We start from the raw sequence: 25,488 nt of genomic DNA on the forward strand, positions 1-25,488 counted from the left end.
ATCCTGAGAAATTAAATCCCACGAATGGGAAAAAAGGGACAGCCTGCCTGCAACGGGAGATATGGGGAAAGAAGTCAGGTGTAAAGGAGGAGTACTCACTCTGGGTATTGGAAGGGCCTGGAGGTAAGGTGGGCCTAGGAAGGGATGGTCTGGTCCTGACAGCTCGAGATCTTGGTGGGAAGAGAGCTCTCTGGGGGTAGGCGGGGTACTGTTAGAAAGCGACTGCTTAGCGTTGCTGGACCATGAACTGTTGACGGCCGGGCAGACGACCCCTGAATCTGCCGGCCCTGCCAAAAACCCGATTGGAAGGGTTGAAAACTTTCCTAAGGGAGGCTTGAATCTTGTCAATAGAGGTAAAGGTGGAAATGTAATGCCTCATGATATCTAAGAAGGGTTCTCCAAAGAGAAGACCCTTGGCAGAAGAGCCTGCTTGCTCGACAGCGAGAACAGCCAATCTGGGGTTAATTCGCAACAATGCAGACCTTCTGCGTTCAGTAGAAATGGCTACGTTGGCGTTGCCAAGGAAGCAAAAGGCTTGAAAGGCCCATTCTCGAATGGCGAAAGGATCTAAAGGAGAAGAGCCAGACAGAAGGGCTTCACCCGAAAGATGTAAAATCTGGGCCAAAGGACCCGAAGTGTCCAGAAGTTTATCCTGAACTCCTCTAAGAGCCTTGTCTAAGCCTTTTCTTGGGTCCCTTCCCTTTCTAGTTAGAAAGGTATTGAGTTTAGCGTCAAATTCAGGAGTTACAGATTCCCTACAAGGGAGGGAAGGTCTGCGACATTTTGCACGTAGCTTATTACGATGTTCACGATCGAGAGGCTTTCTGAGCGATCTCTGCAAAAAGCGAGAGAGATGAGGCGCTAATGCCCAGTCAGATGACCTGGGATGTTTAATTTGTTTGGGGCTAAAAATGGGGTTCCCAGCCGGGTCAACCATTTCGTCCTCTAGTTCAATATTTTTTCTCTGGGAAGGTCGAGAACGAGGAGCCCCCGCCTGAGGAGCTGGAATTGGATCAAGTTCTAGGTCAGACTGAGGATCCGCCTCCCAATCTAGCCCAGGAAAAGACTCCATATAGTCCTCCATGTCAAAATTTTCAGAGTCAGAGCTCTGAATCCCCCTTCGTGTACCCAAGGGGGAAAGGGTTCGTCTACCCCGTTTAACCTCTGGGGAGGAGGTTCTGGCACCCCTATGTGAAACGCCCGGGGGAGGGGCTTTAGGTCTCGGAGCTTTGCCTTTATGAGGAGCAGAGCGAGAATGAGTCTTCCAATGACTCTTGCGCAATATTGGAGAGTCTGAATCAGAGGATTCCTCAAAATGAAGGGGCATAGGTTGTTCTAAAACTTTTTCAGGAGGGGGAATATTATGTTTTAGGGCCGAAGCTATGGCCAAATTAATATAGGCTAAAAGTTCCTCTCTGGATTGTGAGGAAGATGGGGTGGGGTCAATGACAGGGTCGGCAGACTCCATTTCTTTAATTGATGCACTGAGTTATGATCTAAATAAAAAATAAAATATTGACATAAAAATAATTTTATTAATAAGAAAAAAATATATTTAATTTATGCTGAATATGCTGGATTTGAACCCTGAACCTCTAAACTGTCAGCCTACAGTGTTAGTCCCCAAGGCTAAAGAGAAAGTTTAATGAAGGGAGACATTTAAAAGAAATATCTTTTTTTTTTTCTTTCTTCAAAATAAAGAATATTACAGATAGAATAAAATATCTTGTTATCCTGTAGCTTGTCCTAATAAGTGGAAGCTGGATTCGAACTCCCAACCTATTGAATGAGAGGCAGAAAGGCTAATCAGTGAGCCATTAGAGTAACAGTGAAAGAAGTTTTCAACCTCTTAAGTAATAAAATGGCGGGAAAAACGGCCAAACAGATCTGTTTAACTTTATTGAATAAACAAAATATATATAAGGTGTTATATAATATATAAAAATAAAAGACAATAGTTGAAAATGAAAATTTTAATTCAATTAAATTAAACCGCCACACTCCCGAACCGGAGTCGACACAGGCCACGGCTCACACACCCGACCAGCTCAGCTTAATATGTGTGTGTCCGTGAGACCTCGTAGCGGCACCGGCCCCAAGTTAGAGAGATGTGAATGACTTCGAGACTGGACAGCGGTCTGGTAAGAGGCAAAAACGGAGCAGCCCGTCAGCAAGGCGGCTGCTCCGATGTTAGAGCGCAAGACAGCTTTCTATTAGTCAGGCATACCGAGAGCCTGACAGACAGCCCCAGACTTGTTAGATAAGGAACGGAGCAGCCACACTGAAGTGGCTGATCCGTAGGAACAATAATCAAATAAAGCAAAAACAGAATACAGATACCACAAAATAATGGTAACTTAGAAAAAACACACAAGCTATTTAGTTAGATATTTGTAGTTAACCCTTTGTTGAAATGTAAATTTTAACATTAAAAACGTATACCTAAAGGGAAAATAAAGAAGTAGAAAGGCAATAATGTACCAAATTAGCTCAAATTAAAGGTAAAACAATTAAATTAAAACAATTCTAAATATGTATGTAGAATGATATACAATAAAAGGAAAGCAATAATACGTGACCTGCTGTTCTTGGTGCAGCAAAGAAAAGAGGAAGGACTTAGATTGTTCTGGACTCTTTATTGTTATGCTGTATCCTGATTGGTTATACGCTGTTGCTGTGTTATTATTTTTTCTTCCTTTCAGATTTTCTTTGCTGTTGTTCTTGGTGTCCGTAAAGAATAATGCAAAATATGAAGCCTCCTGTCTTGACATAAAATTTGGGTTTAGTGTCCCTTTAAGTTTACTTTGAAGTACTACACCATTTGGGGCACCTTTTCCTTTTTACCTTTTAGATTTTATCTGTGGTGTGGGCTCCACTTTTTTTTTTAAACCAGGCAGCCAGACGATCCCCTCCTGGACTGATCGCATTGCTAGTACTTCCAGACTGTACATATTATATCATCTTTTGGGATTGGAACTTCTAACAATCGGAGGCGCTTCTACTTCAAACTTTTCAGTTTGTTTGTTTTTCATTTACTGTATACGCTCCCTTGCCTGTATGTGTTACTGTATGCACCCGCTTGTCATCTGTATGTGTTACTGTATACACACTCACTAGCATAGAAACACAATCACTAGCAAAGTAACACACTCACACACAGTAACAGGTCGGCGAGTGTGTGTCACTAGGTAATCAAGTGTGTGTCACTAGGTCAGCGAGTGAGTGTGCGTGTCACTAGGTCAGTGTGTGTGTGTCACTAGGTCAGTGAGTGTGTGTCACAAGGTCAGGGAGTGTGTCACTAGGTCAGTTAGTGAGAGTGACACACACTCGCTGACCTAGAGACACACGGTCAGCAAGTATGTGTCAATAAGTCAGCGAGTGTGTGTCACTAGGTCAGTGAGTGTGTGTGTGTCACTAGGTCAGTGAGTGTGTGTGTGTCACTAGGGCAGTGAGTGTCAGTAGGGCAGTGAGTGTGTGTCCCTAGGTCAGTGTGTGTGTGTGTCACTACGGCAGTGAGTGTCAATCTAGGCAGTGAGTGTGTGTCGCTAGGTCAGTGAGTGTGTGTCACTAGGGTGTGCCACTAGGTCAGTGAATGTTTGTCACTAGGGCAGTGAGTGTGTGTATCTAGGTTAGTGAGTGGGTGTGTGTGTCACTAGGGCAGTGAGTGTCACTCTAGGCAGTGAGTGTGTGTCGCTAGGTCAGTGAGTGTGTGTCACTAGGGTGTGCCACTAGGTCAGTGAGTGTGTGTCACTAGTTCAGCGAGTGTGTGTCACTAGTTCAGTGAGTGTGTACTGAGTGTTACTGTATACACCCGCTTGTCATCTGTATGTGTTGCTGTATACACACTCGATAGAACAGAAACACAATCACTAGCAAAGTAACACACTCACACACAGTAACAGGTCAGCGAGTGTGTTGCCACTGTCACTAGGTCAGTATCTGTGTGTCACTAGTTCAGCAAGTGTGTTTCCACTGTCACTAGGTCAGCGAGTGTGTGTCCCTAGGTCAGCAAGTGTGTGTCACTAGGTCAGTGAATGTTACTAGGTCAGTCAGTGAGAGTGTTACTAGGTCAGCCAAGTGTGTGTCACTAGATCAGAGAGTGAGTGTGTGTGTCGGTAGGTCAGCGAGTGTGTGTCAATAGGTCAGTGAGTGTGTGTCACTAGTTCAGCGAGTGTATGTGTCACTAGGTCAGCGAGTGTGTGTCACTAGGTCAGCGAGTGTGTGTCACTAGGTCAGCGAGTGTGTATCACTAGGTCAGGGAGTGTGTGTGTCACTAGGTCAGCAAGTGTGTCACTAGGTCAGTCAGTGAGAGTGACACACACACACTCGCTGACCTAGAGACACACAAGGTCAACGAGTGTGTTTCACTAGATTAGTGAGTGTGTGTCACTAGGTCAGTGAGTGTGTGTGTGTGTGACTAGGTCAGTGAGTGTGTGTGTGTCACTAGGTCGGTGAATGTGTGTGACTAGGTCAGCAAGTGTGTGTGACTAGGTCAGCGAGTGTGTGTTACATGTTCAGCGAGTGTGTGTGACTTGTTCAGCAAGTGTGTGTGACTAGGCCAGCAAGTGTGTGTTACATGTTCAGCGAGTGTGTGTCACTAGGTCAGCGAGTGTGTGTCACTAGGTCAGCGAGTGTGTGTCACTAGGTCAGCGAGTGTGTGTCACTAGGTCAGCTAGAGAGTGTGTCACTAGGTCAGTGAGTGTGTGTGTGTGACTAGGTCAGTGAGTGTGTGTGTGTGACTAGGTCAGTGAGTGTGTGTGTGTGACTAGGTCAGCAAGTGTGTTTCACTAGATTAGTGAGTGTGTGTCACTAGGTCAGTGAGTGTGTGTGTGTGACTAGGTCAGTGAGTGTGTGTGTGTCACTAGGTCGGTGAGTGTGTGTGACTAGGTCAGCAAGTGTGTGTGACTAGGCCAGCAAGTGTGTGTTACATGTTCAGCAAGTGTGTGTCACTTGTTCAGCAAGTGTGTGTGACTAGGCCAGCAAGTGTGTGTTACATGTTCAGCAAGTGTGTGTCACTTGTTCAGCAAGTGTGTGTGACTAGGCCAGCAAGTGTGTGTTACATGTTCAGCAAGTGTGTGTCACTAGGTCAGCGAGTGTGTGTGACTAGGCCAGCAAGTGTGTGTTACATGTTCAGCGAGTGTGTGTCACTAGGTCAGCGAGTGTGTGTCACTAGGTCAGCAAGTGTGTGTGACTAGGCCAGCAAGTGTGTGTTACATGTTCAGCGAGTGTGTGTCACTAGGTCAGCAAGTGTGTGTGACTAGGCCAGCAAGTGTGTGTTACATGTTCAGCGAGTGTGTGTCACTTGTTCAGCAAGTGTGTGTGACTAGGCCAGCAAGTGTGTGTTACATGTTCAGCGAGTGTGTGTCACTTGTTCAGCAAGTGTGTGTGACTAGGCCAGCAAGTGTGTGTTACATGTTCAGCAAGTGTGTGTCACTTGTTCAGCAAGTGTGTGTGACTAGGCCAGCAAGTGTGTGTCACTACGTCGGTGAGTGTGTGTTACATGTTCAGCAAGTGTGTGTCACTTGTTCAGCAAGTGTGTGTGACTAGGTCAGCAAGTGTGTGTTACATGTTCAGCGAGTGTGTGTCACTAGGTCAGCGAGTGTGTGTCACTAGGTCAGCAAGTGTGTGTGACTAGGCCAGCAAGTGTGTGTTACATGTTCAGCGAGTGTGTGTCACTAGGTCAGCGAGTGTGTGTCACTAGGTCAGCAAGTGTGTGTGACTAGGCCAGCAAGTGTGTGTTACATGTTCAGCAAGTGTGTGTCACTTGTTTAGCAAGTGTGTGTGACTAGGCCAGCAAGTGTGTGTTACATGTTCAGCGAGTGTGTGTCACTAGGTCAGCAAGTGTGTGTCACTAGGCCAGCAAGTGTGTGTTACATGTTCAGCGAGTGTGTGTCACTAGGTCAGCAAGTGTGTGTGACTAGGCCAGCAAGTGTGTGTTACATGTTCAGCGAGTGTGTGTCACTAGGTCAGCAAGTGTGTGTGACTAGGCCAGCAAGTGTGTGTTACATGTTCAGCGAGTGTGTGTCACTAGGTCAGCAAGTGTGTGTGACTAGGCCAGCAAGTGTGTGTTACATGTTCAGCGAGTGTGTGTCACTAGGTCAGCAAGTGTGTGTGACTAGGCCAGCAAGTGTGTGTTACATGTTCAGCGAGTGTGTGTCACTAGGTCAGCAAGTGTGTGTGACTAGGCCAGCAAGTGTGTGTTACATGTTCAGCGAGTGTGTGTCACTAGGTCAGCGAGTGTGTGTCACTAGGTCAGCAAGTGTGTGTGACTAGGCCAGCAAGTGTGTGTTACATGTTCAGCGAGTGTGTGTCACTAGGTCAGCGAGTGTGTGTCACTAGGTCAGCAAGTGTGTGTGACTAGGCCAGCAAGTGTGTGTTACATGTTCAGCGAGTGTGTGTCACTAGGTCAGCGAGTGTGTGTCACTAGGTCAGCAAGTGTGTGTGACTAGGCCAGCAAGTGTGTGTTACATGTTCAGCGAGTGTGTGTCACTAGGTCAGCGAGTGTGTGTGACTAGGTCAGCAATGTGCATGAGTTGAGTATTGTGTGATTACATTATATAACTATTCCTTGCACAAGCCTTATGGTACGAATACTGTATTCACAGGACACTGGTGCACACCCCGTGCTCGGCTGTATCTTGATGATTCTCTCATTCTTACAGCCATTTGCTGCTCTGTTCCGTCCAGATCCAAAGAGTGAGAGGTACAAACCCAACAACTAATAAATAACCTGAGTGATGGTGCATGAGGGCTACTGGGACAGTGCGCACGATTCACTAATTAGCCTCTGCATCCTCTCAGTCCCTTTGTATTCTCTGCAGCTGATTCACTAAAGCTCCCTCCAGCCTCTCCATCCTCACCAGTCCCTTTGTTATTATCTACAGCTGATTCACTAAAGCTCCCTCAAGCCTCACCAGTCCCTTTGTTATTCTCTACAGTCCCTCTCATACCATAAGTAACTGATTCACTAAAGCTTCCTCCAGCCTCTCCAGCATCACGAGTCCCTTTGTTATTCTCTACAATCCCTCTCATACCATCAGTAACTGATTCACTAAAGCTTACTCCAGCCTCTCCAGCATCACCAGTCCCTATCTTATTACAAATAGCTGATTCACTAAATCTATCTGTATCCCCTCACCAGCCTACCCAGTATCAGCAGCCTGATTATCTAACAAGCCAAGCAGTAAGAGGGGTGGTTATTAATGAATTCTAACCCTTAATTTTCTCTTATCCCACAGGCGTTTTATCTTCAACTGGGCACATAGTTTAAATGCTTTTGTCATCAAAATTCTAGCAGGTAAATCTGCATTTGACCTTCAGTGCAATGCATTAGAGTTTTCTGAGCAAAAACATTCAAGACTGTTTATAGCGAGCGCTACACACCAGCAGCAGGGGGCACTCCGTGCCAGAGGCGCTACACACCAGCAGCAGTGGGCACTCCGTGCCAGAGGTGCTACACACCAGCAGCAGGGGGCATTCCGTGCCAGAGGCGCTACACACCAGCAGCAGGGGGCAATCTGTGCCAGACGTGCTACACACCAGCAGCAGGGGGCACTCTGTGCCAGTGGTGCTACACACCAGCAGCAGGGGGCACTCTGTGCCAGAAGCGCTACACACCAGCAGCAGGGGGAACTCTGTGCCAGATGTGCTACACACCAGCAGCAGGGGGCACTCTGTGTTAGACGCGCTACACACCAGCAGCAGGGGGTACTCTGTGCCAGACGCGCTACACACCAGCAGCAGGGGGAACTCCGTGCCAGAGGCGCTACACACCAGCAGCAGGAGACACTCCGTGCCAGAGGTGCTACACACCAGCAGCAGGGGGCACTCTGTGCCAGACGCGCTACACACCAGCAGCAGGGGGCACTCTGTGCCAGACGCACTACACACCAGCAGCAGGGGGGACTCCGTGCCAGAGGTGCTACACACCAGCAGCAGGGGGCACTCCGTGCCAGAGGTGCTACACACCAGCAGCAGGGGGCACTCCGTGCCAGAGGTGCTACACACCAGCAGCAGGGGGCACTCCGTGCCATAGGTGCTACAAACTAGCAGCAGGGGGAACTCCGTGCCAGAGGTGCTACACACCAGCAGCAGGGGGAACTCCGTGCCAGAGGTGCTACACACCAGTAGCAGGGGGCACTCTGTGCCAGAGGAGCTACACACCAGCAGCAGGGGGCACTCTGTGCCAGAGGTGCTACACACCAGCAGCAGGGGGGACTCTGTGCCAGAGGCGCTACACACCAGCAGCAGGGGGCACTCCGTGCCATAGGTGCTACACACCAGCAGCAGGGGGGACTCCGTGCCAGAGGTGCTACACACCAGCAGCAGGGGGTGCTACACACCAGCAGCAGGGGGCACTCCATGCCAAAGGTGCTACACACCAGCAGCAGGGGGCACTCCGTGCCATAGGTGCTACACACCAGTAGCAGGGGGCACTCTGTGCCAGAGGTGCTACACACCAGCAGCAGGGGGCACTCCGTGCCAGAGGTGCTACACACCAGCACCAGGGGGCACTCCGTGCCAGAGGTGCTACACACCAGCAGCAGGGGGCACTCCATGCCAGAGGTGCTACACACCAGCAGCAGGGGGAACTCCGTGCCAGAGGTGCTACACACCAGCAGCAGGGGGCACTCCGTGCCAGAGTTGCTACACACCAGCAGCAGGGGGCACTCTGTGCCAGAGGCGCTACACACCAGCAGCAGGGGGCACTCCATGCCAGAGGTGCTACACAGCAGCAGCAGGGGGCACTCAGTGTGAGAGGCCCTACACACCAGCACCAGGGAGCACTTAGTGCCAGAGGTGCTACACACCAGCAGCAGGGGGCACTCCGTGCCAGAGGCGCTACACACCAGCAGCAGGGGACACTCCATGCAAGAGGTGCTACACACCAGCAGCAGGGGACACTCCATGCAAGAGGTGCTACACACCATCAGCAGGGGGCATTCCATGCCAGAGGTGCTACACACCAGCAGCAGGGGGCACTCCGTGCCAGAAGCAATACACACCAGCAACAGGGGGCACTGCATGCCAGAGGCGCTACACACCAGCAGCAGGGAGCACTAAGTGTGGGTGGTGCTACACACTAGCAGCAGGAGGCACTCCGTGCCACAGGTGCTACACACCAGCAGCAATAGGGCAATCCATGCGAGAGGCACTAAACACCAGCAGCAAGGGGCACTCAGTGCCAGAGGCGCTACACACCAGCAGCAGGGGGCACTCCGTGTCAGAGGCGTTACGCAACAGCAGCAGGGGGCACTCCGTGTCAGAGGCGCTACACACCAGCAGCAGGGGGCACTCCATGCAAGAGGTGCTACACACCATCAGCAGGGGGCATTCCATGCCAGAGGTGCTACACACCAGCAGCAGGGGGCACTCCGTGCCAGAAGCAATACACACCAGCAACAGGGGGCACTGCATGCCAGAGGCGCTACACACCAGCAGCAGGGAGCACTAAGTGTGGGTGGTGCTACACACTAGCAGCAGGAGGCACTCCGTGCCACAGGTGCTACACACCAGCAGCAATAGGGCAATCCATGCGAGAGGCACTAAACACCAGCAGCAAGGGGCACTCAGTGCCAGAGGCGCTACACACCAGCAGCAGGGGGCACTCCGTGTCAGAGGCGTTACGCAACAGCAGCAGGGGGCACTCCGTGTCAGAGGCGCTACACACCAGCAGCAGGGGGCACTCTGTGCCAGACGCGTTACACACCCGCAGCAGGGGGAACTCCGTGCCAGAGGCGCTACACACCCGCAGCAGGGGGCACTCAGTGTGAAAGTCTATAAACCTGCAGCATGGGGCACTCAGTGTGGGTGGCGCTATACACCTGCAGGGTACACTACATATTTTATGTCCTGTTTTTCCTTTTATTAGTTGCTACAATCTTCCTGGGACTGCAGCTCATTGACACAACCCCCAACCAGTGGATGGCGAAAGTGATGGGCGGATTTGTTGCCTGGGAAGTTTTATTTTACATTATTCTTGAGGCCAACATGCGCCTGAAATCAAAAGGTAAGCGAGCGTCAGTCTGAAAGGTTTATTAAAGCTCAGATGGGTTTATTTGTACCCAGAGTCTGCACATAGTGAGTTATACTGTTATAGTATTAACTGCATACAGTGAGTTATACTGTTATAGTATTAGCTGCATATAGTGAGTTATACTGTTATAGTATTAGCTGCATATAGTGAGTTATACTGTTATAGTATTAGCTGCATATACTGAGTTATACTGTTATAGTATTAGCTGCATATAGTGATTTATACTGTTATATATAGTATTAACTGCATATTGTGAGTTATACTGTTATAGTGTTAGCTGCATATAGTGAGTTATACTGTTATAGTATTAGCTGCATATACTGAGTTATACTGTTATAGTATTAGCTGCATATAGTGATTTATACTGTTATATATAGTATTAACTGCATATTGTGAGTTATACTGTTATAGTATTAGCTGCATATAGTGAGTTATACTGTTATATATAGTATTAACTGCATATTGTGAGTTATACTGTTATAGTATTAACTGCATATAGTGAGTTATACTGTTATAGTGTTAGCTGCATATAGTGATTTATACTGTTATACTATTAGCTGCATATAGTGAGTTATACTGTTATATATAGTATTAACTGCATATTGTGAGTTATACTGTTATAGTATTAGCTGCATATAGTGAGTTATACTGTTATAGTATTAGCTGCATATACTGAGTTATACTGTTATAGTATTAGCTGCATATAGTGATTTATACTGTTATATATAGTATTAACTGCATATTGTGAGTTATACTGTTATAGTATTAGCTGCATATAGTGAGTTATACTGTTATATATAGTATTAACTGCATATTGTGAGTTATACTGTTATAGTATTAACTGCATATAGTGAGTTATACTGTTATAGTGTTAGCTGCATATAGTGATTTATACTGTTATACTATTAGCTGCATATAGTGAGTTATACTGTTATAGTATTAGCTGCATATAGTGAGTTATACTGTTATAGTATTAGCTACATATAGTGAGTTATACTGTTATAGTATTAGCTGCATATAGTGAGTTATACTGTTATACTATTAGCTGCATATAGTGAGTTATACTGTTATAGTATTAGCTGCATATAGTGAGTTATACTGTTATAGTATTAGCTGCATATAGTGAGTTATACTGTTATACTATTAGCTGCATATAGTGAGTTATACTGTTATAGTATTAGCTGCATATAGTGAGTTATACTGTTATAGTATTAGCTGCATATAGTGAGTTATACTGTTATAGTATTAGCTGCATATAGTGAGTTATACTGTTATAGTATTAGCTGCATATAGTGAGTTATACTGTTATAGTATTAGCTGCATATAGTGAGTTATACTGTTATAGTATTAGCTGCATATAGTGAGTTATATTGTTATAGTATTAGCTGCATATAGTGAGTTATACTGTTATAGTATTAGCTGCATATTGTGAGTTATACTGTTATAGTATTAGCTGCATATAGTGAGTTATACTGTTATACTATTAGCTGCATATAGTGAGTTATACTGTTATAGTATTAGCTGCATATAGTGAGTTATACTGTTATATATAGTATTAACTGCATATTGTGAGTTATACTGTTATAGTATTAGCTGCATATAGTGAGTTATACTGTTATATATAGTATTAACTGCATATTGTGAGTTATACTGTTATAGTATTAGCTGCATATTGTGAGTTATACTGTTATAGTATTAGCTGCATATAGTGAGTTATACTGTTATATATAATATTAACTGCATATTGTGAGTTATACTGTTATAGTATTAGCTGCATATAGTGAGTTATACTGTTATAGTATTAGCTGCATATTGTGAGTTATACTGTTATAGTATTAGCTGCATATAGTGAGTTATACTGTTATACTATTAGCTGCACATAGTGAGTTATACTGTTATAGTATTAGCTGCATATTGTGAGTTATACTGTTATAGTATTAGCTGCATATAGTGAGTTATACTGTTATAGTATTAGCTGCATATAGTGAGTTATACTGTTATAGTATTAGCTGCATATAGTGAGTTATACTGTTATAGTATTAGCTGCATATAGTGAGTTATACTGTTATAGTATTAGCTGCACATAGTGAGTTATACTGTTATAGTATTAGCTGCATATAGTGAGTTATACTGTTATAGTATTAGCTGCATATAGTGAGTTATACTGTTATAGTATTAGCTGCACATAGTGAGTTATACTGTTATAGTATTAGCTGCACATAGTGAGTTATACTGTTATAGTATTAGCTGCATATAGTGAGTTATACTGTTATAGTATTAACTGCATATTGTGAGTTATACTGTTATAGTATTAGCTGCACATAGTGAGTTATACTGTTATAGTATTAGCTGCACATAGTGAGTTATACTGTTATAGTATTAGCTGCATATAGTGAGTTATACTGTTATAGTATTAGCTGCATATAGTGAGTTATACTGTAATAGTATTAGCTGCATATAGTGAGTTATACTGTTATACTATTAGCTGCATATAGTGAGTTATACTTTTATAGTATTAGCTGCATATAGTGAGTTATACTGTTATAGTATTAACTGCATATTGTGAGTTATACTGTTATAGTATTAGCTGCATATAGTGAGTTATACTGTTATAGTATTAGCTGCATATAGTGAGTTATACTGTAATAGTATTAGCTGCATATAGTGAGTTATACTGTTATACTATTAGCTGCATATAGTGAGTTATACTGTTATAGTATTAGCTGCATATAGTGAGTTATACTGTTATAGTATTAGCTGCATATTGTGAGTTATACTGTTATAGTATTAGCTGCACATAGTGAGTTATACTGTTATAGTATTAGCTGCACATAGTGAGTTATACTGTTATAGTATTAGCTGCATATAGTGAGTTATACTGTTATAGTATTAGCTGCATATAGTGAGTTATACTGTAATAGTATTAGCTGCATATAGTGAGTTATACTGTTATACTATTAGCTGCATATAGTGAGTTATACTTTTATAGTATTAGCTGCATATAGTGAGTTATACTGTTATAGTATTAACTGCATATTGTGAGTTATACTGTTATAGTATTAGCTGCATATAGTGAGTTATACTGTTATAGTATTAACTGCATATTGTGAGTTATACTGTTATAGTATTAGCTGCATATAGTGAGTTATACTGTTATAGTATTAGCTGCATATAGTGAGTTATACTGTTATAGTATTAGCTGCATATAGTGAGTTATACTGTAATAGTATTAGCTGCATATAGTGAGTTATACTGTTATACTATTAGCTGCATATAGTGAGTTATACTGTTATAGTATTAGCTGCATATAGTGAGTTATACTGTTATAGTATTAGCTGCATATAGTGAGTTATACTGTTATAGTATTAGCTGCATATAGTGAGTTATACTGTTATATATAGTATTAACTGCATATTGTGAGTTATACTGTTATAGTATTAGCTGCATATAGTGAGTTATACTGTTATATATAGTATTAACTGCATATTGTGAGTTATACTGTTATAGTATTAGCTGCATATTGTGAGTTATACTGTTATAGTATTAGCTGCATATAGTGAGTTATACTGTTATATATAGTATTAACTGCATATTGTGAGTTATACTGTTATAGTATTAGCTGCATATAGTGAGTTATACTGTTATAGTATTAGCTGCATATTGTGAGTTATACTGTTATAGTATTAGCTGCATATAGTGAGTTATACTGTTATACTATTAGCTGCATATAGTGAGTTATACTGTTATAGTATTAGCTGCATATAGTGAGTTATACTGTTATAGTATTAGCTGCACATAGTGAGTTATACTGTTATAGTATTAGCTGCATATAGTGAGTTATACTGTTATAGTATTAGCTGCATATAGTGAGTTATACTGTTATAGTATTAGCTGCACATAGTGAGTTATACTGTTATAGTATTAGCTGCATATAGTGAGTTATACTGTAATAGTATTAGCTGCATATAGTGAGTTATACTGTTATACTATTAGCTGCACATAGTGAGTTATACTGTTATACTATTAGCTGCATATAGTGAGTTATACTGTTATAGTATTAGCTGCATATAGTGAGTTATACTGTTATAGTATTAGCTGCATATAGTGAGTTATACTGTTATAGTATTAGCTGCATATAGTGAGTTATACTGTTATAGTATTAGCTGCATATAGTGAGTTATACTGTTATAGTATTAGCTGCACATAGTGAGTTATACTGTTATAGTATTAGCTGCATATAGTGAGTTATACTGTTATAGTATTAGCTGCATATAGTGAGTTATACTGTTATAGTATTAGCTGCACATAGTGAGTTATACTGTTATAGTATTAGCTGCACATAGTGAGTTATACTGTTATAGTATTAGCTGCATATAGTGAGTTATACTGTTATAGTATTAACTGCATATTGTGAGTTATACTGTTATAGTATTAGCTGCACATAGTGAGTTATACTGTTATAGTATTAGCTGCACATAGTGAGTTATACTGTTATAGTATTAGCTGCATATAGTGAGTTATACTGTTATAGTATTAGCTGCATATAGTGAGTTATACTGTAATAGTATTAGCTGCATATAGTGAGTTATACTGTTATACTATTAGCTGCATATAGTGAGTTATACTTTTATAGTATTAGCTGCATATAGTGAGTTATACTGTTATAGTATTAACTGCATATTGTGAGTTATACTGTTATAGTATTAGCTGCATATAGTGAGTTATACTGTTATAGTATTAGCTGCATATAGTGAGTTATACTGTAATAGTATTAGCTGCATATAGTGAGTTATACTGTTATACTATTAGCTGCATATAGTGAGTTATACTTTTATAGTATTAGCTGCATATAGTGAGTTATACTGTTATAGTATTAACTGCATATAGTGAGTTATACTGTTATAGTATTAACTGCATATTGTGAGTTATACTGTTATAGTATTAGCTGCATATAGTGAGTTATACTGTTATAGTATTAACTGCATATTGTGAGTTATACTGTTATAGTATTAGCTGCATATAGTGAGTTATACTGTTATAGTATTAACTGCATATTGTGAGTTATACTGTTATAGTATTAACTGCATATTGTGAGTTATACTGTTATAGTATTAGCTGCATATAGTGAGTTATACTGTTATAGTATTAGCTGCATATAGTGAGTTATACTGTTATAGTATTAGCTGCACATAGTGAGTTATACTGTTATAGTATTAGCTGCATATAGTGAGTTATACTGTTATAGTATTAGCTGCATATAGTGAGTTATACTGTTATAGTATTAGCTGCATATAGTGAGTTATACTGTTATAGTATTAGCTGCATATAGTGAGTTATACTGTTATAGTGTTAGCTGCATATAGTGAGTTATACTGTTATAGTATTAGCTGCATATAGTGAGTTATACTGTTATAGTATTAGCTGCATATAGTGAGTTATACTGTTATAGTATTAGCTGCATATAGTGAGTTATACTGTTATATTATTAGCTGCATATAGTGAGTTATACTTTAATAGTATTAGCTGCATATAGTGAGTTATACTGTTATACTATTAGCTGCATATAGTGAGTTATACTTTTATAGTATTAGCTGCATATAGTGAGTTATACTGTTATAGTATTAACTGCATATTGTGAGTTATACTGTTATAGTATTAGCTGCATATAGTGAGTTATACTGTTATAGTATTAGCTGCATATAGTGAGTTATACTGTAATAGTATTAGCTGCATATAGTGAGTTATACTGTTATACTATTAGCTGCATATAGTGAGTTATACTTTTATAGTATTAGCTGCATATAGTGAGTTATACTGTTATAGTATTAACTGCATATAGTGAGTTATACTGTTATAGTATTAACTGCATATTGTGAGTTATACTGTTATAGTATTAGCTGCATATAGTGAGTTATACTGTTATAGTATTAACTGCATATTGTGAGTTATACTGTTATAGTATTAACTGCATATTGTGAGTTATACTGTTATAGTATTAGCTGCATATAGTGAGTTATACTGTTATAGTATTAGCTGCATATAGTGAGTTATACTGTTATAGTATTAGCTGCATATAGTGAGTTATACTGTTATAGTATTAGCTGCATATAGTGAGTTATACTGTTATAGTATTAGCTGCATATAGTGAGTTATACTGTTATAGTATTAGCTGCATATAGTGAGTTATACTGTTATAGTATTAGCTGCATATAGTGAGTTATACTGTTATAGTATTAGCTGCATATAGTGAGTTATACTGTTATAGTATTAGCTGCATATAGTGAGTTATACTGTTATAGTATTAGCTGCATATTGTGAGTTATACTGTTATAGTATTAGCTGCATATAGTGAGTTATACTGTTATAGTATTAACTGCATATAGTGAGTTATACTGTTATAGTATTAGCTGCATATAGTGAGTTATACTGTTATAGTATTAGCTGCATATAGTGAGTTATACTGTTATAGTATTAGCTGCATATAGTGAGTTATACTGTTATAGTATTAGCTGCATATAGTGAGTTATACTGTTATAGTATTAACTGCATATTGTGAGTTATACTGTTATAGTATTAGCTGCATATAGTGAGTTATACTGTTATAGTATTAACTGCATATTGTGAGTTATACTGTTATAGTATTAGCTGCATATAGTGAGTTATACTGTTATAGTATTAGCTGCATATAGTGAGTTATACTGTTATAGTATTAGCTGCATATAGTGAGTTATACTGTTATAGTATTAGCTGCATATAGTGAGTTATACTGTTATAGTATTAGCTGCATATAGTGAGTTATACTGTTATAGTATTAGCTGCATATAGTGAGTTATACTGTTATAGTATTAGCTGCATATAGTGAGTTATACTGTTATAGTATTAGCTGCATATTGTGAGTTATACTGTTATAGTATTAGCTGCATATAGTGAGTTATACTGTTATAGTATTAGCTGCATATAGTGAGTTATACTGTTATAGTATTAGCTGCATATAGTGAGTTATACTGTTATAGTATTAGCTGCACATAGTGAGTTATACTGTTATAGTATTAGCTGCACATAGTGAGTTATACTGTTATAGTATTAGCTGCATATAGTGAGTTATACTGTTATAGTATTAGCTGCATATAGTGAGTTATACTGTTATAGTATTAGCTGCATATAGTGTGTTATACTGTTATAGTATTAGCTGCATATAGTGAGTTATACTGTTATAGTATTAGCTGCATATAGTGAGTTATACTGTTATAGTATTAGCTGCATATAGTGAGTTATACTGTTATAGTATTAGCTGCATATAGTGAGTTATACTGTTATAGTATTAGCTGCATATAGTGAGTTATACTGTTATAGTATTAGCTGCATATAGTGAGTTATACTGTTATAGTATTAGCTGCATATAGTGAGTTATACTGTTATAGTATTAGCTGCATATTGTGAGTTATACTGTTATAGTATTAGCTGCATATAGTGAGTTATACTGTTATAGTATTAGCTGCATATAGTGAGTTATACTGTTATAGTATTAGCTGCATATAGTGAGTTATACTGTTATAGTATTAGCTGCATATAGTGAGTTATACTGTTATAGTATTAGCTTCATATAGTGAGTTATATTGTTATAGTATTAGCTGCATATAGTGAGTTATACTGTTATAGTATTAGCTTCATATAGTGAGTTATACTGTTATACTATTAGCTGCACATAGTGAGTTATACTGTTATAGTATTAGCTGCATATAGTGAGTTATACTGTTATAGTATTAGCTGCATATAGTGAGTTATACTGTTATAGTATTAGCTGCATATAGTGAGTTATACTGTTATAGTATTAGCTGCACACAGTGAGTTATACTGTTATAGTATTAGCTGCATATTGTGAGTTATACTGTTATAGTATTAGCTGCATATAGTGAGTTATACTGTTATAGTATTAGCTGCATATTGTGAGTTATACTGTTATAGTATTAGCTGCACATAGTGAGTTATACTGTTATAGTATTAGCTGCATATAGTGAGTTATACTGTTATAGTATTAGCTGCATATAGTGAGTTATACTGTTATAGTATTAGCTGCATATAGTGAGTTATACTGTTATAGTATTAGCTGCATATAGTGAGTTATACTGTTATAGTATTAGCTGCATATAGTGAGTTATACTGTTATAGTATTAGCTGCATATAGTGAGTTATTCTGTTATAGTATTAGCTGCATATAGTGAGTTATACTGTTATAGTATTAGCTACATATAGTGAGTTATACTGTTATAGTATTAGCTGCATATAGTGAGTTATACTGTTATAGTATTAGCTGCATATAGTGAGTTATACTGTTATACTATTAGCTGCATATAGTGAGTTATACTGTTATAGTATTAGCTGCATATAGTGAGTTATACTGTAATAGTATTAGCTGCATATAGTGAGTTATACTGTTATACTATTAGCTGCATATAGTGAGTTATACTGTTATAGTATTAGCTGCATATAGTGAGTTATACTGTTATAGTATTAGCTGCATATAGTGAGTTATACTGTTATAGTATTAGCTGCATATAGTGAGTTATAATTTTATAGTATTAGCTGCATATAGTGAGTTATACTGTTATAGTATTAGCTGCATATAGTGAGTTATATTGTTATAGTATTAGCTGCACATAGTGAGTTATACTGTTATAGTATTAGCTGCATATAGTGAGTTATACTGTTATAGTATTAGCTGCATATAGTGAGTTATATTGTTATAGTATTAGCTGCACATAGTGAGTTATACTGTTATAGTATTAGCTGCATATAGTGAGTTATACTGTTATAATATTAGCTGCATACAGTGAGTTATACTGTTATAGTATTAGCTGCATATAGTGAGTGTTACGGTACCAACAGGATACCAAGGGTTAATACCAGATGGAAGATGCCCTGAATGTGAGATCAACAACTCACAACCCAGGTAATTCCCCCCCTCAAACATGAGACCAGGCTCCACATGGAGGGTAAAAACAGAATGTACTTTATTGAATGCCATATGCCCAGTATTTATGCAGGTCTGACCCCAGATGGGGGGTTGAAAGAATATTGTACATTAGATATAGGGAAAACGCCCTTTGACATGCCACAATAGAATCACATTACTTAAGCAGATAACAAGTTAAACACAAGACACAATTGAGCCCCTCTTATCACTTAAACTTAATTACAGTTCACAATAGAGGCTGCCAGAAAACCTGTCTTTAGAAAATAGCTTCTCAAAGCTGAACAAAGTTAACTCTTTCAATACTGACAGAAGGGTCTGTCACATAGCTCCCCCCTTGTGGAACACTCCAGCAGACCCGGCTTGACCCTTTGGCGGGTCAACCTGGGGATGACCAGACTAGGAGGTGGTAGGCATGTCAGTTTGCCGGGACAATCCATCTGTATTCCCGTTATGAGAGAGAATCCCTGCCCGTATAAATAAGGGTTCAACTTCTTCAGCGCCCAGACTAGGGCTAAACAGTCCTTCAAAATCTCATCAGCTTCTTTACGAGTTTTTTGTACCTGCTCTTTATAGGTATCCACAATCCCTTCATACTGACATAGGGTGCCCTTGAGTTAATGCACCTCACTATGAGCCAGCATCAGCTTCTCCTCAAGTGTCGCTAAGTTTGTCTTTAATGTTTCATGTCCCACTCTCAAGCTGGTGTTTTCTGCAGTCTGTCGGTGCAGCTTGTCTAGCAGAGATTCCCGTTCTAAACGTGCTTTTTCCTCTGCGCTCCTCTTCTCCTTCATCAGCGCATTGTAACGGGACTTCCATGTATCAATAGCAGATAGAGATTTACTGAGCTCAGCGTCCTGGGGCTCAGCAGCAGGTGGGTCAGTCTCTGTGACACGGATCTGGGCACGGGTAGTCACAGGGTTAACATCGGTGGGACCCATGGGAGCATAGGCAGAAACAAGGGGGGCCAAGTTATTTCCAAGGAGAACATCAGCAGGTAAGTCCTTCTTGACCCCCACATTCACAGGTCTAGCGCCCCCTCCCCAATCCAAATGTACCTGGGCAACAGGTAGGCGGAACACAGCGCCCCCTGCTACCCTCACAGCCACAGTGTCTCCAGTGTGCTGTTTCTCAGACACCAAGTTCTTTTGAAGCAAGGTCATGGTAGCACCAGTATCCCGTAGACCACTGACCTCCTTCCCATTCACTTTAACCAGTTGCCGGTTATTCCGGTGGGCAGCTTGCACGGGGTCTGCTTCATGTAGGATGCCCCAGCATTCTTGCTCTTCTACGTAGTGGGCAGCAGGCTGAGGGTTACGTGGGATTCCGCCGGCGGGTCTTCTCCAGGACTGTGCTTGGTTCGCTGCGTTTAGGGGACACTCTGGTCTTTTGTGCCCTAGTTGCTTACATCCAAAGCACCGAATAGGTTGTGAGTAGCCCCGCGAATTGAACTGGGCTTTCTGAGGGTAGTTCGTGGCCAGAGGCCGTGTGGTATAGCGGTGCGCCGGGGGTTGGTAACTGGCAGCTGCTGGGGTGACTGGGGGTCTGTACTCCACTCTGGCAGGGGGCTTAGTGGTAGCAGTGTCCAGTTTGCGGGCATCCGTATACTCATCTGCCAGGCGAGCAGCTTCATGCAGGGTGGAGGGTTTACGGTCCTGAACCCACTCTCTAACTCCTGCTGATAACTTGTCAAAGCAATGTTCCAACAGGAATAGCTGCAGCACCTCTTCCCCAGATACGGCTTGGCACCCCGCTATCCAGTGAGCTGCTGTGCAGTGCACCTTACATGCCCACTCAACGTAAGAATCACCAGCTAATTTAACAGTGTCTCTGAACCGCCTCCGGTATGCCTCCGGTGTAACCGCATACCTGGAGAGCAGAGCCTCTTTTACAGTATTATAATCCCCGACTTCCTCATCTGGAATGGCCCGAAAAGCCTCACTGGCCCGGCCAGATAATTTTCCGGATAATATCGTGACCCAGTCCTTTGCGGGTACCTTGTGTAGTGCACATTGCCTCTCAAAATCCGCAAGGTACCCATCAATCTCTCCTTCTGTTTCCAGGAAGTTTTTAAAAGCTGCAAAATGTACTTTTCTCTTTTCCACTGGGGTTGCTGTGTCTTGGGCTGCTGAAGCGCCGCTTTGGCGAAGTAGGTTGGCCTCCACAGCTGCTATGACCCGGTCGATAATTTCCGCAGATGGGTTGGGGCCATAATGTGCCAGTCTTATTTTAACCGCCCGATCAAAGCTTGCTTCTTCGGGGGTTCTGTCTGATATGCTGGGCCCATTGGTTCCTTCGGTCCCCGGTACTCCTTCCATCTTAGTCAGTATTGTAATAATCCCCCTCTTCCTGAGGTTACTGGCTTGTGTAGTTGCTCTTCTGGGCGATAAGGTTAATTCCGTCGCTTGCCACCAATTGTTACGGTACCAACAGGATACCAAGGGTTAATACCAGATGTATGATGCCCTGAATGTGAGATCAACAACTCACAACCCAGCTAATTCCCCCCCTCAAACATGAGACCAGGCTCCACATGGAGGGTAAAAACAGAATGTACTTTATTGAAGGCCATATGCCCAGTATTTATGCAGGTCTGACCCCAGATGGGGGGTTGAAAGAATATTGTACATTAGATAAAGGGAAAACGCCCTTTGACATGCCACAATAGAATCACATTACTTAAGCAGATAACAAGTTAAACACAAGACACAATTGAGCCCCTCTTATCACTTAAACTAACTTAATTACAGTTCACAATAGAGGCTGCCAGAAAACCTGTCTTTAGAAAATAGCTTCTCAAAGCTGAACAAAGTTAACTCTTTCAATACTGACAGAAGGGTCTGTCACAGTGAGTTATACTGTTATAGTATTAGCTGCATACAGTGAGTTATACTGTTATAGTATTAACTGCATATAGTGAGTTATACTGTTATAGTATTAGCTGCATATAGTGAGTTATACTGTTATAGTATTAGCTGCATATAGTGAGTTATACTGTTATAGTATTAGCTGCATATAGTGAGTTATACATTGGCGACGCGCATATCAGAAGGAAGGTCAATAGCGTAGGCCACAGGATTAACCTATCGGAGAATTAAAAAAGGACCAACATAATGGGGAGCCAATTTATTGGAAGGCACACAAAGGTTCAAGTTGCTGGAAGACAGCCAAACTCATTCACCAACCTGGTAGGAAGGTGCGGGCAGACGCCTACGATAAGCCTGGAACTTTTGGCGCTGCATAGAACGATGAAGGCAATCCTGAATCTGCACCCACGTGGAACGGAGTTGCCGGAGATGCTCCTCCAAAGCCGGAATACTCTGAGACATGAATGAATCGGGCAACAAGGATGGTTGAAACCCATAATTCGCCATGAACTGGGATAACTGGGAGGAAGCATTAATAGCACTATTACGAGCAAACTCTGCCCAAGATAACAGTTCAGACCAATTATTGTGGTGATCTGAGACATAGCAACGGAGGAACTATTCCAGAGCTTGATTAGACCTTTCCGCATCCCCATTGGATTGAGGGTGATATGCCGAGGAGAAGCAAAGCTGGATCCCCATTTGAGCACAAAAGGAACGCCAAAATCTGCAGACAAACTGGCTACCCCGATCCGACACTATCTCCTTGGGTAACCCATGTAAACGGAAGTCCTCCCAGGCAAAAATGGAAGCAAGCTCCTGAGCGATAGGCAACTTCATCAAGGGAATGCAATGTGACATTTTAGAAAAACGGTCAACCACCATAAGGATAACATTATTGCCATTGGAAACAGGGAGCTCGACAATGAAGTCCATGGAAAGATGTGTCCGAGGGCACTCACCATTAGCAATAGGTTGAAGAAAACCCACAGGAAGACGTTGAGGAGTCTTATTCTGTGCACAAACTGAGCAGGAGGCAACATACGCAGCAACATCAGAACGAAGACCTGGCTACCAGAATTGTCGAGTGACAGACCAAATCATTTGGTTCTTGCCTGGGTAACCTGCAGCTTTAAGATAGTGGTAAGTGTGCAAAAGTTTAGTTAGAAGATTCTCAGGAATAAAACACTTACCACTAGGTTTCTCAGGAGGTGTATTGGTTTGTGCAGCAAGGACCTCCTCCCCCAAGGGAGAAGTCAAATTAGTATGTATGGTAGCCAAAATATGGTCAGGGGGTATAACAGGAATAGGTACAGACTCCTCCTTGGACAGAGGCGAAAATTGTCGAGAGAGGGCATCAGCCCTAACATTCTTACTACCAGGCAGGTAGGAGACCACATAATTAAACCAAGACAAAAATAGTGCCCATCTGACCTGTCAGGGCGACAAATGTTTTGCTTCAGATAGATAAGTTAAATTCTTGTGGTCAGTAAGAATGAGCACCGGCACGCTAGTACCCTCGAGAAGATGCCTACATTCCTTGAGTGCCAAAATTATGGCCAATAATTCCCTATCGCCAATTTCATAATTGAACTCCGCTGGAGACAATTTCTTAGAGAAGAAACCACACGGATGCAAGGAACCGTCAGGCATAGGACATTGAGATAAGAGGGCACCTACTCCAGTCTCAGATGCATCGACCTCAGGAACGAAAGGCAGGACAGGGTTAGGATGAGCCAGAACTGGAGCAGCAGCAAAGGCAGTCTTAAGACTATCAAAGGCCTTAAAGGCAGTAGATGACCAATGGAGTGGATCATTCTCTTTATGGGTCATGTCTGTGATAGGTTTGACCAAGGAAGAAAAGTTTTTAATAAACTTTCTATAGTAATTGGCAACCCCAAAAAATGTTGAATAGACCGAAGACCAACTGGGAGAGGCCACTGCAGAACTGCAGATAATTTGTCAGGATCCATGGAGAACCCTGCAACGGAGATAACATAACCTAGGAAGGTTACTTGAGTCTGATGGAACTCACATTTCTCGAGTTTACAAAACAGGCCGTTCTCACGTAGTCTCTGAAGAACCCGTGTAACATCAGAACAATGAGCCTCAAGTGTGGGTGAGTGTATGAGGATGTCGTCTAAGTACATCACAACACACTGTTGCAACATATTTCGTAGGACATCATTAATAAATTCCTGAAAAACAGCAGGAGCATTACATAGGCCAAAGGGCATTACAAGATACTCATAATGCCCGCTCCTGGTGTTAAATGCTGTTTTCCATTCGTGGCCCTCTTTAATACTTACGAGTATGTATGCTTCTTTCAAATCAAGTTTAGTAAAGACCGTAGCTCCCTTGAGGTGGTCAAAGAGTTCCGTAATGAGCAGAATAGGTTAAGCATTCTTAATGGTAAGACGATTAAGACCCCTATAAATGATGCATAGTCTTAACTCGCCACCCTTTTTCTTCACAAAGAAGAAGCCAGCCTCTGCAGGAGAGCACGATTTTGTGAATGATCCCCTGCGACAGAGCATCGGCAACATACTCCTCCATAGCACAATTCTCTGCAACAGACAGAGGGTACACCTGGCCCCGAGGAGGAATGGCTCCGGGTTGCAGGTCTATGGGCACAATCGTAAGACCGGCGAGGAGGCAACATACCGGCACACACCTTGTCAAAAACATCTAAGAACTCTCAGTACTCCTCTGGCAATTGAGATACCCAAGAAGTACACAAGACTTTAGCTGGTTTCTGAAGACAAGTGGAAATACATTGCGGGCACCACGACAAAATTTCGGACCTGCACCAGTCGAGATTGGGATTGTGTTTTTGGAGCCAGGGATAACCCAGAATAACCGGAAAATGCAGAGAGTTTATCACCTGGAACTCGAGGGTTTCAAAATGGAGAGCCCCAACAGCCATGGACAACAGAGCAGTTTTATGAGTAACGAGTGCGGGCTGAAGAGGCCTGCCATCAATGGCCTCAATAGCAAGTGGAATGGACTGAGGCAAAACAGGAATGGAGTGCTTTGATACTAAAGAGATGGAGAGACGCGTGAATCCCAACTGCATTGGCTCAGCAGTACCTGGTGACTCGGGACCAGGAGTTATGGGAGGAGAGGGAGGCATGGGTGGGAATGAACACGTAGGAGACAACGGAACAGGAGGCTTCCGCAAGTGCTCCTTGAAAGAGGGCCTATTTATGAGTGTGATGTTAATTAGGATCAAAAAAGACACCAATGCCTCGAGATCTTCTGGTAAATCTCTGGCAGCAACTTCGTCTTTAATCGCATCATAGAGCCCATGAAAGAAGGCGACAACCAGGGCTTCATTGTTCCAACCTACCTCTGCGGCAAGCGTACGGAACTCAATAGCATACTGAGCAACCGATCTTGTACCTTGCTGAATGGACATGAGTCATTTAGCAGCAGAGGAGGAGCGAGCTGGAACATCAAATACCCTTTGAAAGGAAGCCAAAAATTCAGGGTAATTTGAAATCACTGGTTTATTAGTCTCCCACAAGGGATTAGCTCAGGCAAGAGCTGTGTCAGAGAGTAACGAGATGAGAAATCCCACCTTAGCTCTGTCAGAAGGAAACGCCTGAGGTAAC

General features: G+C 41.9%; 1 protein-coding gene across 1 annotated transcript in view; it reads left to right on the forward strand.

Annotated features, from left to right (window-relative positions):
• Positions 1–25,488, forward strand: part of LOC128641155 (putative ferric-chelate reductase 1) — a 153,173-nt gene that overhangs the window by 111,048 nt on the left and 16,637 nt on the right. The window contains exons 11-13 of the mRNA XM_053693722.1: positions 6,606–6,703; positions 7,239–7,297; positions 9,872–10,009. Of these exons, the coding sequence (XP_053549697.1) occupies positions 6,606–6,703; positions 7,239–7,297; positions 9,872–10,009 (295 nt within the window). The remainder of the gene's footprint in view (positions 1–6,605; positions 6,704–7,238; positions 7,298–9,871; positions 10,010–25,488) is intronic.

The sequence above is a fragment of the Bombina bombina genome, chromosome 10, assembly GCF_027579735.1.
Source record: "Bombina bombina isolate aBomBom1 chromosome 10, aBomBom1.pri, whole genome shotgun sequence".
Classification (NCBI taxonomy): domain Eukaryota; kingdom Metazoa; phylum Chordata; class Amphibia; order Anura; family Bombinatoridae; genus Bombina; species Bombina bombina.